Source organism: Syngnathus acus, chromosome 6, assembly GCF_901709675.1.
Source record: "Syngnathus acus chromosome 6, fSynAcu1.2, whole genome shotgun sequence".
NCBI lineage: Eukaryota > Metazoa > Chordata > Actinopteri > Syngnathiformes > Syngnathidae > Syngnathus > Syngnathus acus.
Genome location: NC_051092.1, coordinates 8,748,086 through 8,764,345, shown reverse-complemented (window position 1 = coordinate 8,764,345; position 16,260 = coordinate 8,748,086). Strand labels below are relative to the sequence as shown.

General features: G+C 40.5%; 1 protein-coding gene across 1 annotated transcript in view; it reads left to right on the top strand.

The window, feature by feature from the left end:
• The window catches only part of b4galnt4a (beta-1,4-N-acetyl-galactosaminyl transferase 4a), a 91,500-nt gene extending 75,993 nt beyond the window's left edge, over positions 1 to 15,507 (top strand). Inside the window, exons 8-20 of the mRNA XM_037254287.1 lie at positions 2,970 to 3,048; positions 7,654 to 7,720; positions 9,747 to 9,911; positions 9,994 to 10,103; positions 10,458 to 10,558; positions 10,751 to 10,824; positions 10,894 to 12,358; positions 12,516 to 12,898; positions 13,066 to 13,219; positions 13,302 to 13,374; positions 14,073 to 14,226; positions 14,368 to 14,494; positions 14,837 to 15,507. Of these exons, the coding sequence (XP_037110182.1) occupies positions 2,970 to 3,048; positions 7,654 to 7,720; positions 9,747 to 9,911; positions 9,994 to 10,103; positions 10,458 to 10,558; positions 10,751 to 10,824; positions 10,894 to 12,358; positions 12,516 to 12,898; positions 13,066 to 13,219; positions 13,302 to 13,374; positions 14,073 to 14,226; positions 14,368 to 14,494; positions 14,837 to 14,951 (3,067 nt within the window). The 3' untranslated portion in view covers positions 14,952 to 15,507. The remainder of the gene's footprint in view (positions 1 to 2,969; positions 3,049 to 7,653; positions 7,721 to 9,746; positions 9,912 to 9,993; positions 10,104 to 10,457; positions 10,559 to 10,750; positions 10,825 to 10,893; positions 12,359 to 12,515; positions 12,899 to 13,065; positions 13,220 to 13,301; positions 13,375 to 14,072; positions 14,227 to 14,367; positions 14,495 to 14,836) is intronic.
• Positions 15,508 to 16,260: the final 753 nt, after the last annotated feature.

The window sequence follows — 16,260 nt, the reverse complement described above, 5'->3', positions numbered from 1 at the left end:
TACATTTAATCTGTGTTGGTCGACATCAGAATGTGAACACATGAATGGCAAAAATGTATGTCGTATTTTTTGTTCAATTTGATTTTTTCCATCAGCTCTTAGAGAAGCTAGCATTTTTCTCCCTCATAGCTTGTGATGGTACAACAGCCGAAAATGTAATTTTCTGTTTTCACCCCATCTTGATTTATATGAGTCACTGTGCAGTGAAAGTATGCTGTCAGTTCAAGAGTACCCTCCATTTTCTAAAATACTCCACACTTTATTTCACAACGCAACAATAGTGCACATACATCCGAGATAGCGGCACAAATAAATGTAGAAACGTTTATTTTTAATCATCTTATAACACAGAGGTAACGAAAAGCCCAACTTCTCAAGAAATTCAAATACTGTATTCTATGAAAAAGATAAGTAAAATATTCTCAATACAGTGAAGAAATTGGGTAAAGATTGCCCGTCTGAAACATATTTTCTATAAGTTTGTGTTTAATGATTTTTCTTTTAATTGAGCAACTAAAATTAATGAACTTTTCTACACTGCTATTGCGATGCACTTGTATATACTACTTCCTTCACTCGTGTGTTTCTAACATCGTTCCATTCAAAGTTATCGATTGAATAGACCGCAAGTGTTATTTGACGTCTCGACGAGTCCCTTCTGTTTGGCCTTCATTCATTGCCTGCCTGCTTGTAATGGCACATGATAAGAGTCTGATGTCACATCTCACTATGTGTGACAGTTTGTGTCGATATGCACGGTAGCTGGTGTGCAATCAGAATGTCTCGTGGCTGTTGATGTGCATCGTTTTAGCTGTGAAAGACTGCGTGACATCTGGCTGGCAGTTATGCATGAACGCCACCTCACATTAACCCGCGTTCTTCTAAACCAGACAGTACTTTTCTGTAATCAAATCTCTATGTACTGAGGGGGCATAAGTATGTGATACAAACAGATATGTACATATACACATACGCATATTAGTTTAGTTTGGTAAAGGTAGATCCTTTTAATTGTCCAAGAACAGGAAGAATAAAACAAGTCAAAATACCAAATCATTTAGAAATTACCAATCAGTTACAAATGGTTCATATGTTTGAAGAACAGTAGCGCTACCCTACTACTATATTATTCAATTCTCATTTCCATAAAGTGTCGTCAAAGGTATAGTAGCATAATAATCGGTTCTATTGATGAATTCTTCTTTTTATTGACCTTGATGCATTGCCGTTGCTGTAGTAGCACTTGAAAATATTGCTTCTCACAAATGCAAGACCACCTGGTGGTAAATACAGTCACACCAACGCTCATCTTGCTCAGGAATTCCAAACCCATGTGAGAAAAGCTGAATCAGAGGCATGTTGAAAAACATTTTTGTAATGCTCTGTTTGGATGATAATGTGCTGGCAAATTGGATGTAGAGTTGCGGAAATAAGCAGACGGGAATGTGCAGAGGCCGTATTGAGAAAAGCCAACGACTCGATACGGGTGAGAAGAAGTGAAGGGAGGGGATGGAGCAGCTAAAATATATGGTGGCTGCAGGGGAGCGCAGCATGAGCAGTCCTCTGGATTAAAGGAATGCGTGAGAAATGGATTGAAGACGCACGAGGAGAAGAAAAGTGAAGTTTGTGCATCTCCTTGGGGCAGCTCCAAACACTGCAATCATCGCTGTCGCCAAGACGAGGAGGCAAAATCAAGGGATAGGATGGCAAGTCAGATAGCATTAATTAGAAACGGAGCTGCAAAAGCAAAATGAGGAAATTGCTGAGGCTGGAGGACACAGTGGAGATGCGTGGTGACAGGGAGAGCAACCAAATGACAGTAAGTGGGTTTTATGTGGCCAAGGCAGAAAGTATATTGCCTCACGCAGGACTGTCGTGCTCGGTCTTCTTTACTGCTCTGGTTTAGTGATGCATAGTGTGTCTATGTTATGTTGTGTGTATGCATACATGTGTTAGACGGTTAGTGCCCAATGCAGGTTTCTCTTCTTATAACATAAGGGCACCAATATCTTAGCCTCTGTTTGTAATCTCACAAATCTGTTACCAGACTTCAAGCAGGTGGAGGATAAGCCAGTTAGACTGTCGACTGTCGGTGTCTGTTGAAGGGATTCAAGGGACAACTGCATGCATACTAATTGATGGAAGTGAGACGGATATTGCAATCTTGTAAGAATCAATAAGAGCTTCTCTTGATGGAAGGATATTTTGTTTCACTCCTGGTTGGCTTCTCAGTATGACATTGATTATAATGCACATTTGATCATGTTTAGGAGTTTCTTGGTCTCTTGCTGTTCAGTGTCTGGTTTACCCAAGGGATACTGATTTTGTCTTTGGAATAGAATTTATTAGTCCCTCCTTAATCCCCCAAAAGAACACTGTAAATTCTATAATAATGCTTTAATCAAGCTATAACAAAGGAATTGTTTGTAACTTTCCCTTCTGTCTAGTATGTGATTGTGATTTTCCAAGCATTGGTGATTGTTTCGGATAGGCTACAGAAGAGAGGAGGGGAACACCATCACATAACACCAAAACAAAGAAAAGAAAAAAACAGTGAAGCAGCAAATAATACAAATATATTCTTTGAAATGTGAGGAAAATGTTTACTTGTGACCAGCGATGCCAGTAACGCATTACTTTCATGCAATAAAATAAAAAAATAAAAAATAAATTAAAAAAATATATATTTTCCAATTCCAGTGCACATCGCAGTCAGAAGCAACAGAAGTTCACAACGAAAGAAATAATACGAGCCGAGTTAATGCACGATGAAATAATTAATGCCATTAACAAATGAGCGAGTTAATGCAAATTGAATGCATTACCCAGCTCTAATATGTACACATATGTTATAATGTGCATTCCACTGTGTCACAGCAGTGTTTTTGTTGAATTCTAAGCTGGTGTTTTCAAAGGTGACATTTCATTTTCTCTGTGAAAGTAAGAAACACTTTCTCTCTCCCGCTCAGCCTGATGTCGTCTCGACGCTACTACTTTGAGATTCTGCACAAGCAGGATGACAAGGGCTCGGATCACGTGGAGGTTGGGGTGAGTGAAAATGAGATGACATTCATTTATCTACTTTTGGCATCAGACATCTTTTCTTCACCTCTGCATATGCGATGGCTTGTTGCTTGTTTTGCATTTGCTTTCAAAATGTGCCATGATAAGCGTGTAGATGACGTGTCGGTCATATAAAGAATCCCTCAATCTTCATTTGGCTCTCTTGGTCAACCCTGACTGGTTTTTCATTGTGTGATAAGCATGAACTTAAATAAAATGTTAAGCATTTCAGGGGGGGTTTCATTGTCCACCTCTAATGTTCATTTTTCTATTTTCTCTGACTCTGCTCTGCATCATTTCTTTCACCAAAGTGGTGTTCAAGCACCTGAGTCAAAGCTTATACCTGAGTGGCACTTTGTTTCAAGCTGAAGTTTCAAATACCTCCTGTGTGCTCGGACCTGGAGTGGGGGGCACATGATGATGATGAAAAGAGATCACCGCTGTGTGTATATGGATTTTTTTTTTTTTAATAAATTATAAGCCCGAGGTTATCATCGTCATGGTGACCGATATTACTGGATATACTTCCTCCTTTCACAGAGCCATTTTTATACTCCCTTTCTTTGTCAGGTTGTCTCCAATCACCTCCCTCTCTCTAACTGGCTAAGTCTTTCTCTTTTTTGGGCCTACCATTAAATCTTGGATTTCCGTGCGCCTTATCTGTTTTGCCGTATTTGTTGTACCTCAATCCACAAATATTTCAAACCCTGCTCCCTTCAGCTTTACTGCTTCTGTGTGTAATTTCAATTTATTGATTGATGTTAAGACATCAAGACAGTATGCTTGAGGATGTTTTTTGAGAGGTGTTGACGAGATGCTGTGAGTTGCCTGGAGGATGCCCCGTAGTCAGAAAGAGTTTGCAAGAAGATGACTGTGTGTGGGTGAGAATTAATAAATGAGTGTTCTTACTCAGTTGTGTTGATATTGAGCAAAGTTGGAACTCTTTTCATAAAACCAATTAATTCCAACATGGTTTAAATTACATGCAATTTCATGCCCACTGGTAATGAGTGATGAGCCATGAAAATCATTTCATACAAAAGAACTTTTCATGTCGGAAAAATGGATCTTGGCAGTCCTTGAACATTTAACAAAAATTGTTCCTTTACCTCCAACAAACCTTGAGTCTATTGTGAGTATATCCATGTGAACACGCTTCAAAAGTAGCTAAAACATTGCACAAATTGTATTGTGCTATTTTACAAATATCTCTTTTCAAGTCCCCCGGTTTTGTCGCATTCCCACAATTTATTGACGTGATGGTGTAAATAGCTTACTAATATGAATCCCTCCCTTCCATCTCTGAGGCCATCAAAGTGTTTTATACTTACAGGAACAATTTAATGAAAGTTCTAAAAGTCATGTAGCAAATCACTATCGTTTGTGTGTGTGTGTGTGTGTGCGTGCGTGCGTGTGTGTGTTCGTGTGATGCACCTTTCGATCTGTTATTATGGGGCCCTTTTGAGATTTAACAGGAAATATATTTTACACCTCTACAAAAATATCAGATTTATTGCAAGTGGCGCAAAACCGCATAAGTACAGTACTCACATAAATCCACATAAAAGCAGATGCTCATTTGTTGTGGCACGTCGCCCGGATTCACGGCTTTTCCCCTCTATGTTGCATGCCGGGTTGTGATTGGGTGGTCAAAGGTGAGCTGTTGCTGTGGGAAAGCATTTTTTTTAGCAGCGCTTGATGGAAAGAATAAAGAATACAAAGATGCATTCTTATCTTGGAGCAAGAAATAAAACCTTGCTCATTGAGTGAAAAAAGGTGGGATAGACACCAAAAGAAGGAGGTTAGAAATAGACTGCATCCCCAAAGGAACAGAAAGTAGTTCGTGTTGTGGGGAGCACCAAGCCCATGAATGACGAGCTTGTTGTTTTTTAGCTTGAGTAAGCAAGTTAGTAGAGTCGCGCAGTGACATAACTTTATTATTAAGACGAGCGCGGACTGGAAATGTCGTGTCATATTCCAACAGCACTCGGCTGGGAACGAACAGTTCTCTTGCTGTTGTTTATTAAGTGCCATGAAGCAGCGCCATTCTCCATTAGAGCGGAGGTCAGGGTGGCAAACACCATCAAATGAGGCTTTTTTTCTAGTATTTTCAATTTAATAGAGGATAGTTATAACTTGGCTAAAGATTAAAATAAACAATCATCATAGTGCTGTCGGCACCTTGTCCATGGGGCACAGTACCTCGTCCCCTGTGACAGGCTATTCTTGTTATGGCAAATTTTAAAATTTTAAAATAAAATTTGAAGCACAAGATGAAACTAGAGGGGTAAATTTGCATTCATCTGCAAACTCACCCTTCTGCTGCTAACTTCATTTAGCAGTTTTATATCCCAATTATACCATTCATCAAGAAACATCTTGTTGAAACAATACAATTGAATGCTTTTACACTGTAGAATACAATTGAGCTTAGCTTGCTGGTGTGGCACTTGACAACCATTCCATTCTCACATGTCCCCTTTGTAAAATTAATTGCCTACCCCTGCCGTAGAGGGATAAAAGCTGAGGTGGCATCACATCTGCATGGAAGCCCCGGTGTTACCTAATTGGATGTAAGGCATCTGTATAATCATTTGTAGTGTTCACCCTCCAGATGAAGTTATTTACTTGTTTTGTTGCTGTAGATGGGTGTTAAATTTGTTACATTGCTTTCTCGTCGTCTAAGAAGCACGCTGACCTAATGGAAAGTGTCAGCTGTTATCAGCATAAAGCAAAGCAATGGTCATTAAATGGTACCACTGAGAGAACGACACGGAAAAGACGAAAGTCGCGGCTTAATTAGTGATGGCAGCAAAGGTGTAGGATTTAAATTCGTGCCTTTAATGTTCCTCTTTTATCGCTCCTGCCAGGACAAGTCTCTGACCGTCTACCAATTAATATGAATGCCGTTCTGTGTGCACACTCACCTTCTCCTTGGAAAGTCACACACACAAGGAAAGGCAGATTCTCACACACAAGCATACACAGAGAGTTCTCTCAATATCCGCCTTACATGTTCCCATCTGACCATAAATCAGCAAGTGGTCTGTGCCACCTGGAGGCGGCCATTAAAGTATATTGTCTCTTTTCATTGTACAAGTAAATTTGATACTACTTGCTTTTTAATCACTATAATTCTGCTAAGGTTCAATTCAAGTTCAGCAGCTGTCAAACACATGCTTTTGTAATTCTGGTGTGATCTTTGCTGCAATTCAAAATTTATCTGCACCACATTCAATAGTCAAAGAGGAAACTGACAAGCCAAAGGATTAAAAATTTGATTAAAAAGAAAAATGGACTGAATGTTAAATTATAATCCATGGAGGAGGAGAAAAATAAATAAAAATAATAGATACAAGAACAAAAGTACCTTTTTAAATCATGCAACAATTATTTCAGGAGTTAATAAACTTGTTGATTATTTTTTCGAATAATTGAATCGGATAAAAAAAAATACATTTCCATCCCTTTAAAAAAAAAACGAGAGCTTATTCCAAAGTGACAGGCAGAGAAGTGCATGGATGCTGCGTGAGCATCCCAGAGAGCTGGCATGTTTTTATTCAAAATTAAATGTTGATCTAAAACGTATTTTCAATAGGTAATGGCCCACCACAAACAAACTATAAAGTGTACACCATACAGTATGCTCCAAATAGGCATAATTACAGAACAGTATCACTTGAATCTTTATCGCTTGAATTAATTTAATTCCAGCATTTGTAGTAAGTGCAAGTTAATTTATACTCAACATTTTAACACAGCTTCGGCTGACCAAGCAGGCAAGCACTCTTACTGTTTTTATTTGTCCTTCAAGTTCAAGTGTGCCGCCTGTCCTACATGACCTTGCTAGACTGTCTACTTTAGTAAAACAATGGCATTACAGTATATTAAAACCTTGCTGGGCCAGTCGGTCCCTTCCTGCCACGTCACAGCATGATGTCGCTTTAACCCCTTTTGTCAGTCTAACACCTGTGCTGTTTGCTCGGTTGTAGTTAGCATGTATTTGAATCTGAAGCAATCACATAATAACACCTACTCTTATATTAATTTTAGTGTGTGTGCGTGTGTGTGTGTGTGCGTGCGTGGGTGCAGCTGTGTGTGTAGGCATTTGCATGATTTAGAGTGTGATTTTATTTATGTCCTCAAGAAGGCACAGCAAAAATGAGCTGTCATCTGTAATTACAGCCAGGCTAACAAGAAGTGACTTGTTAATTGTTAAATCTATTTAAAAGAATTGTAGCTTGTCGTTCCCTTTCTTGTCTTCGCTTCACTGCTCTCTGCGTTTCTCTAATGTCACCATTGTGTTGATTTAAATCACTGATTGTCACTGTTTATTACTTACTTCCATACCTATTTCATGGATTATGTTACTTTTCGCTTGATAACGCCCGAAGTCGTTGAGTTTTTGTTTTCCTTCTTTTCTATGTGTTGGTACAAAACTCCAGCAGCACATTGATCTCATGAAGTTGCTCAAATCAATAACTCGGCATAGAATATAAACTGTGATATAAGATTCATGTCTCTCTACTTGCTTACGTTTGCTCTCCTCACTTCATTCTTGGTTTTTGTCTCTCTTCTTTTCACACACAGTGGCGTCCATTCCTCCCTGGTCTGAAATACGAAGTGATAGACTCAGCCTTCATCTCATTGTATACAGGTAAAAGTTTGATTTTGTTTATTTGATTGAGTTTAAAACGTGAACTTATCTGGTTGTACTTTTTCATATTCAGAAAACTTTATCCCCACAGGGAAGTTAAGTGTAGGTAGGTACATACGTACGTGCGTAGTTGAGTTCTTCCTCTACCGGATTTCTTTCCTCTGTCCTTTGTGGCAAACTTGGGTACTGATGTTGAAGACAAGAAACACGAAGAATATGCAAATGAGTTTCGGAGTGATTCACGGGACTTTGTATCAAACAAGGGAACTGACACACATATGAACCGAGAATTATCTTCTTTGAGGTAACGGTGTTATTATTTTTTTATTCTGCTCAGTTGAGGAAATATCAGCACTGGGGATATGAAAATGAGTTTAGGAGTGGTTCACGGGACTTTGTATCAGACAAGGAAACTGACACACATTAGAACCTAGAATCATCTTATGTGAGGTAACAGTGTTATTATTTTTTTATTCTGCTCACTTGAGGAAATGTCAGCACTAGGTTCAAGTCCTTGTGAACTGGCTATCGATTTTCTTTCGGATTACACTTGTGAGCACATTGCAGCTCCGTATCAGGACTGAGATGCTACGGACAGACAGGCCGGATGCTAAAAGGCCCCACAGGTACAATTGGGGTCATGTACACTGGCGACACAACTGGCAGCATAATCTGTGCCTTTGTGTTGCTAGTTGATTTTCAATGTCCCTGAATATAAATTACTTATTATTTGACCTTCGCCATCTTGTATTGGATATACCGGTAGTTCTTGACCTCCTTGGAACAGCAATCTGTGAAATATTGACGATCTGGAACCTTCAGAGACCTGACAAAGCAAACCAAGGCCATACCCTGAATTTTGCAAGAATAGAACATATTCCTCAATGGCAGATATTTAAATATGTTTGACTAAGTTGTGGAAAGCAAGCATGTAAACAACAGGTGTCTTGAAAATAATTTTAAAAAATAGGTGCAATTTGTTTTGTTTGTGGGAACTGTGCATCACCAATCTCAATCCCGAGAGGATAAAAATGTTGCTGACCACCCCGTTAATTACATGGCATCCCTCCCATCAGGCAATGCACCTGACGCGCCATTAATCACACATGCCTGCCTCCTGCCTCTACTCGATCGATTGGTGTAATTATGATTCTCCTCTGCACTATTTTTTGTCTTCCAACTTTTTTTCCTCATCTTTGTTTTCCCACTTCTCATCTTCCTCCTTTTTCCCTCTGTTACGGCTTTTACTCTCAAAACGCAGCAATTTGCACACCGGCACAGTTTGTGATAGCTCGATTGAGTGGGTAATTGCTAATGCTACCTACCCGTAGGTTGACTGACTACCACTATCTCTAAGTTGGAGTGTTTCAGTGCAATGACAAGTACATGCAACACTGAGCAAATAGTCGACTGTTAGTGGCCACGAGGATGACAGAATCTTCATTCCTTGCTTGTTCTGTTGAAAGGCTGGTCATCCGTGAAAATTTATCTTCAGTCGTTATTTGAATGGTAAAATACTTTAAATAGTAACATTTCCAGTGCAGTTACTGAAGTAAGAGTTTTAGGGTGACAGTGTGACTCAATTACCAATATGCTTGACCTTTGATGTCCCATTGTAATTTAAATGATGCGTGAATGAGCAAGTCTCGAAGGGTGTAATGGCCCTATCGCTCTAATGCAGCTTGAATTTTGGTTCCTAGTCAACGTGAGAGTAAATTTTTTGTTTTGTTTAAATATGTGCATTGTGATTGACATCCCTGAACAGAAACAGAAGACTTTTATGATCTAGTCAATCAAAAGTGAACATTATTATCTTAGTAGTATCTGTAAAATGTCTTGTAGCTCTGGATTTTTTAAATACAAATTATGCTATTGTATCTCAATAGTACTATAGTGATTGTGCTACACCTTCTAAGTGATCTGTGGTGGTCACAGAATAAACCATTTGCACTCCTTTGTCCTTCAAAAACCTGTCGTTTAATGTCCCCACTCCTTCTCAGTCGTGTTTTTGCTCTGAATCTTTCAGACGAGTCCAGCCTCAAGATGAACAGCGTCGATCACATCCCTCAGACTTTCGCCAGTCATGTTCGGCTCCCAGAGGAGTCTCTGCCCCAAAAATTGGAAGAAGATGGCAAGCTACGGCACGGAGCAGATATGCTGAAGCCGGACCCGAGGGACACCTTCTATAGCAGTAAGTCTATCCATCATTTCAGATTGTCTGTAAAATATTTCTGAATAAATAACCTCATGCAAAATGTTTTCTCCCCTTTCAGCTCCCATGATCGACCCCTCCCGACTAGATAATGTTCTGCCTGCTTGTCTTTACTCTCCCACCTATGTCGTCAAAGATTTTCCCATTGCTCGATATCAGGGCCTGCAGTTTGTAAGTGACCTCTCAATCGTCTTCCCTTTGGACCACTATGCTTGCTATTCACCAATGCTGTTTTAATTGGATGAAAGGGTTGCTAAAATCATCTTTGTGGGTCATCAGCAGTGCATCCAATTATAGCAGCCATATGTAGATGACTTAACCTGCTAAATAATAAAAAAAAGTGTTTACCATTAACTCAGCTGCTTCTCTCCTAAATCAACTGTTGTACGTTGCAGCCAATATGGAGCGCTGCTGCCCCCTAACATAAACTACGACTTACTACATTAATATAAAACAAGTTACAATTCATTTGATTAGCTAGTTTAACGATCTGCAATTTATGTTTGACACTATACTGTTTTCCAGGTTTATCTGTCATTTGTTTACCCAAATGATTTCACCCGTCTCACACATATGGAACGAGAGAACAAGTGCTTCTACAGAGAGTCACCCATCTACTTAGAGAAGTATGTCGATCAAAAGGGAATCTTCAGTTCATCTTAACACATCCAGATATGTAAAACGCAACAGTAATCACACCACCATGACCCAGTGCAACCTGTTACTTTTTTCCACTTGTTAAAACAGGAGTTAAAATATCATTGATGACACATTTTAAAGAAAGTTATTTTAAAAAGGGTATTGTTTCTGTCTTCAAGGTTCGGCTTTTATAAGTACATGAAGATGGATGAAGAGGAAGATGACAGGCCATTCTTCTTTCCCAACCCCGATGGTAACATACAGCTTACTCTAAGGCCCACACCTCTATTTCTCACCGTATGCCTTGTTTATTTGTCTCCAGATTTCCTGGAGGAAGACGAAGTGGTGGATATGGAAGACGAGGCAGAGATTGTTGGCACACAGTCACCCAAGAAGCCTCTTCACCTCAGTCAGACAAGCCATGCTTCCAAGTCCTCCCATCATCACACTCAACAGCGACCTACATTTGCAAGTAAAGAAGTAGAGGATGGCGAGGAGGATCCTGGTGAGAGGGAAGATGGTGCAATCAATAGTATAGTAAACCGCAGAGAAAGGAGACACTTTGCCTACAGAGATGAGATAGAAAGGGACAGAAACTGGAGAGGAGCTCAACCAAGGGCTAACAGGAGTCATGATGCCAAAGACGGTCTGTCAGAACTCCAAACTAGGATGCATCGCTCTGATACAGAAAGCGTGGTCCGAGGCCGCTCTCTGTCGTGGAGCCGCAACAGTCCTGCAGCACTCAGCCCGGCCAGTAAAGGTGGTGGAGAAGAGGAGGTCGATGCTGCTCCTAAATTAGTAACTCGACCTCTCCTTTTTCCAAAAAAGTCCTCCATAACTAGTCATGCCAAACACATCCTCACCAACTCTGCCCACACCAACAATGTCCGTGACAGTAAAAATAAGATTGCTGGAAGCAAGAAAGAGAAGACGCAAGAGAACAAGATCTACATCACCAGGCCTCGGCCACACAGGGAGCGAGAGAAGGAGCAGCGTCGAGAGAGAAGGGAGGAGAGGGTATCTGACCACCCGAGAGAGGTGTTCCCTGGAGTCTTTCTGTATCAAACTGGGAGGACCACAAGACTGGTCAAACTTGGGGACAAAGGGCATGTTGGATGGGTTAAAAGCAGAGGCAGGAGTCCAGTTAGCTCCCCTCAGCTCTGGCCCAATCCACCCACAAAATGGGGTAAATCATCCCTTCACAATAAAAGCATCAACATTCCAAATGAAAATGTACAAAAGTCTACCAATAAATCGACAGCTCTAAAACAGCCAGATGAGAGCCTCAGCAAAGGGGAGAACCTTGCTTTAAAGATGACAGCCACAACAGGTCCGACCAGCAAATCACACCCTCTAACCCCACGGTCTCATCACCAAGACCCCACCCAGCATGCTCCTCACTGGTTGAACTCCACCGAAAGCCTCCAAGGTCAAGTGCGAGTAACCTCCTACCTCAAGACCACCGAGATCACAGAATCGCAGCCGGACGCCAACCTGGCAGAGATGGAGCAGGACACAAACCGCTCTAATCCTGACCTGGAAGCAGAACCCGAGGAAGGTGAAATGTCGGACTACAGCTACGAAGAGGTGGAGGCGCGGCCAGGTTGGGCAGAGGAGAGCATCAACTGGCAGAGGACTTTCTCGGTGAACCCAATGGATTTTGAGCTTCTGCGCTCCGACTGGAATGACCTTCGCTGCAATGTGTCTGGTAACCTCCAGCTGGCAGAGAGCGAGGTGGTGGACGTGCTGGCTCAGTACATGGAGAAGCTCAACGAACGCAACGGCGGGTAAGAACACTTGAATGCTTATTGACTTCACATTAATACATTTGTTTTAATTCAATCTAAAATAAAGGCAGCGGTTTTTTTATTTGGCAAATTAAACAATGTTATTCTTCTGTTTTGAAATTCTGTACTTTATCGATTGTCTGTATCCGGAATCCAGGATTTATACCCTGCTGCGAATCATCAACGTGGAGAAGCGGCGAGACTCTGCTAGAGGGAACCGCTACCTGGTGGAGCTGGAGCTGATGGAGAGAGGCCGCAGTGTCGTGCGTCTGTCCGAATACATCTATTTGCTGCTTCACCGCGGCAGGCAAGTCGACGAAAGCCTTGAGAACACAGAGAACACGGCTCCGGCTTCCATCCCGGCCTCGGGCCCCTCGGCTGCCACGTCCAACCTCAGCACCGCTCCGCACCTTCCCCCCACCAAATCTCCCTCACGGCCGGGAGCCACAGCCTGGAGCACAGCCTTTGCCAAACCTCTGCTCTGCCAGCCCGTCATGCTACAATGGAGGAAAGATGTCATGGTGCACTTTGTGGTACCAGGTTAGTCAGAAACGCTACTGTTGGAATAGTCTGTAATGAATTCATTGTTCATGTTCTCTCATCTAGAAATAAGGATCTTGGAGATATTTCATCAGTTCACACCGTACACAGGTGACAGTTCAAATGGGCTTGCAGTTCATCCGAGTTCTCTTGTTCCTGCCTTTCAGTAAAGAACCAAGCTCGCTGGATCCAGCAGTTCATTTCTGACATGGAAAATCTTCATCATCAAACCAAGGATAACAACTTCAACATCATCATTGTAGACTTTGAGAGTGAAGACATGGATGTGGAGCAAGCGCTTAGAGAGAGCACTGTTCCAAGGTGCGTCGTGCATCTCACAAGGCGACAACTTCCATGTTCGTTTAATAGTTGACTTAGCAATTATTTGCTTTGTTTTGTTAAGATATGAGTATCTGAGGAGAGAAGGGAACTTTGAGCGCTCAGCTGGACTGCAGATTGGAGTGGATACCATTGAGGTGAGATAGACAAACACAATGGGAGAGCAGTGCTTCAACAGTTAACTGCATCTCTGGCATGTGTATGCCATGGCTGTCCCTTATTTGACTCGCTGAATATGTCTCAATCCCACGTGCCTTTGTGCACCCTTCCCCCCACCTGGTGATGAGAGGCTGCCCGTTTCTAGCTCGACGTTGATCCGTCAGTGCCGTTACAATGCAATGACAGGCCTGTCAATCACTATGGAATCATTTGGAGGGTGTGGAGGCTAAGACAGATCGCCGATTCTGAGGCCAGATGCTAGCAATGCTTGCTGTTAGTTATTATTGTTATTATTATTATTATAGAACATATTTAATCAATTTAAATTTAATATTTAATATCATATTTAATAAAAAGAAACATACTCAGAAAGTGCTGACAAAGCTTCTTAATTAATGGATTGATTAGTCTGGAATTAGACTAGTACCAGTTTGAATATTTCGATGCGTCTGACAATAAGTTAACGGTTTAAAGCATAACTGTAACCCAGTGCACAAATAATAATATAAAAATATATACAAACTAATATAACTTTACAGCACTGTCCTCTTGTGAGTTTTGCCCTTTCACCCAAACATCTTTCAGACAACAAATTAATCCCCTAAACTGGGCTAACTTGTACTCACCACATAAACAATACTGCAGTTATAATTACTGTGCGTTTTCCTTCCGGCAGGATAGCCACAGCATTGTGTTCCTGTGTGACCTCCACATTCATTTCCCTCTAAACATCTTGGAGAGCATCAGGAAGCACTGTGTTGAAGGGCGCCTTGCTTTTGCTCCTATTGTCATGAGACTTGGCTGCGGGAGTTCGCCACAGGAGCCTGATGGTAACACGCACAAATAAAAATGAAAATATCGGACATGATTGCATTCACCATTCACTTGGGACTTTTGAAAGAACTCACATTTCTTCTTCAGTTTACTGGTAATGTTCTTCATTTTTTGATGCGAGTTTTTACTTTTCACAGGTTATTGGGAGGTGAATGGCTTCGGTTTGTTTGGGATCTACAAGTCTGATTTTGACAAAATCGGCGGGATGAACACCGAAGAATTTAAAGACCGCTGGGGCGGAGAAGACTGGGAGCTTTTGGACAGGTAACTCAGCATGAAAGCAATGACAGAATTTAGAATATTTGATTTTGTTTCCCACATTCATGTTCACAGATGATACATTGTGCTATATTAGGCATCATCAATGTAATTTCTGTTTATCTCATAATACCATGTGAAAATAAATGAAGACATAAAGATGTACCTGGAATCGGACGCCTGTTTTTATGAAACTATTGAAATTAGCTTACATTAGAATTTGAGTTCAACTAATAGGCCATGTTTGATAAAAGCCTCCACACCTCATAAAAATACACAAGGATCTCATTTTAAAAATGCTCACATTCAGAGTGTATTTCATTTCTTTCTCTTTCTGGATGTCTATAGGGTATTGCAGAATGGTTTGGAAGTAGAGAGACTACGCTTAAGAAACTTCTTTCACTACTACCACTCCAAACGTGGAATGTGGAATGCCCAAAACAAGAAAACTGCAAAGGGATAATGCAGCACCTGAATACTAATCTACCTGCAGATCCACTGTGTGCAAGTGTGTGTGCCTGTGTGCAAGTGTGCGTGCGAGTGTGTGTGTTTGCGTGTATGTGCATGCATGTGTGCGAAAGTGTATGTGCGTGCATGCGTGTGTGGGTATGAGATTGACTCAAGAAAGCTCGCTCACTAATGGCCAAGGTTCCAGCATCCTTTCGAGGATAGTTTGTTTGACGGTACAAAGTCCAGATGTGAACTTTGGAAGTGAGCTGTTTACAAAGATCATCCTGAGTAACTTTGAATCATCAACTGGAGTACTTGAGGGAGAGACTTTTTTTTCTCCTTCTCATAGCTCAATTCTAGTGCAATGTTTTTAGAAGAACTGGAAAGCAGCTGTTTTTCCATATGTATGAATGTGCACATGTATATATGTACATAAGTGTGTGAAGAAAACACCTTTTTTCTCATAAGGGTTAGGGATGCTAACCTAAGATTATTTTTTTCTAGGATGCGCACACATGACAGTCTAACATGAATGTGTGTCATCATATATATATATATGTATATATGTATATATATATATACATATACATATATATGTATATATATATATATATATATATACATATATATATATATATATATATATATATATATATACATACACACACACACACACACACAACACACACACTTTTCATCTTTTTTGAAAATTTATTTCTAACATACTTTTGCCTCGAGCTTCATCAGTTGAGTTTCAGTGTCATTATTTTATACAATTGAACATTTCTATAAAACTGCTGTTCTGTGCACTGTAACATGCGTTTTACCATCCATCATGTTGCTCTTTGCTATTTATGTCATTTCCTGTCTCATTAACTACATATTCTGCTTTTAGATGCCTTCAGTAGTTTTTGTTTGTGTATGCACCAACTGTTGTGGTTTTATTTCTAAAGCATTGGTTTGTAAACAGTTTACACCTTTTAATATACTGATTCTATCCTCTATTCCCTCTAAATCTCTAACCTCACATGGAACATAAAACTCTAACGAGGGAAGACGAGGGCTGATAGTTGCGTTGCTGTTGCGTTGCAAATCCTGGATTTAAATGTTTCAAAATATTTATCTGTAGAGAACGCTTAACTTAAACTCAACAGAAACGGGAACGTTAAATTTCTCTCAAATGTGTGCCTTCATCTGAGTTGGGCTGCAGGCAGTTTTTATACAGTTATATATTACTGACACAAGAGTGTCAGAAATTATTTACAAATGGGCTGTAATGTCACTATATCTTCAGTTACACTATCACGAAGGAGTGACGGTCC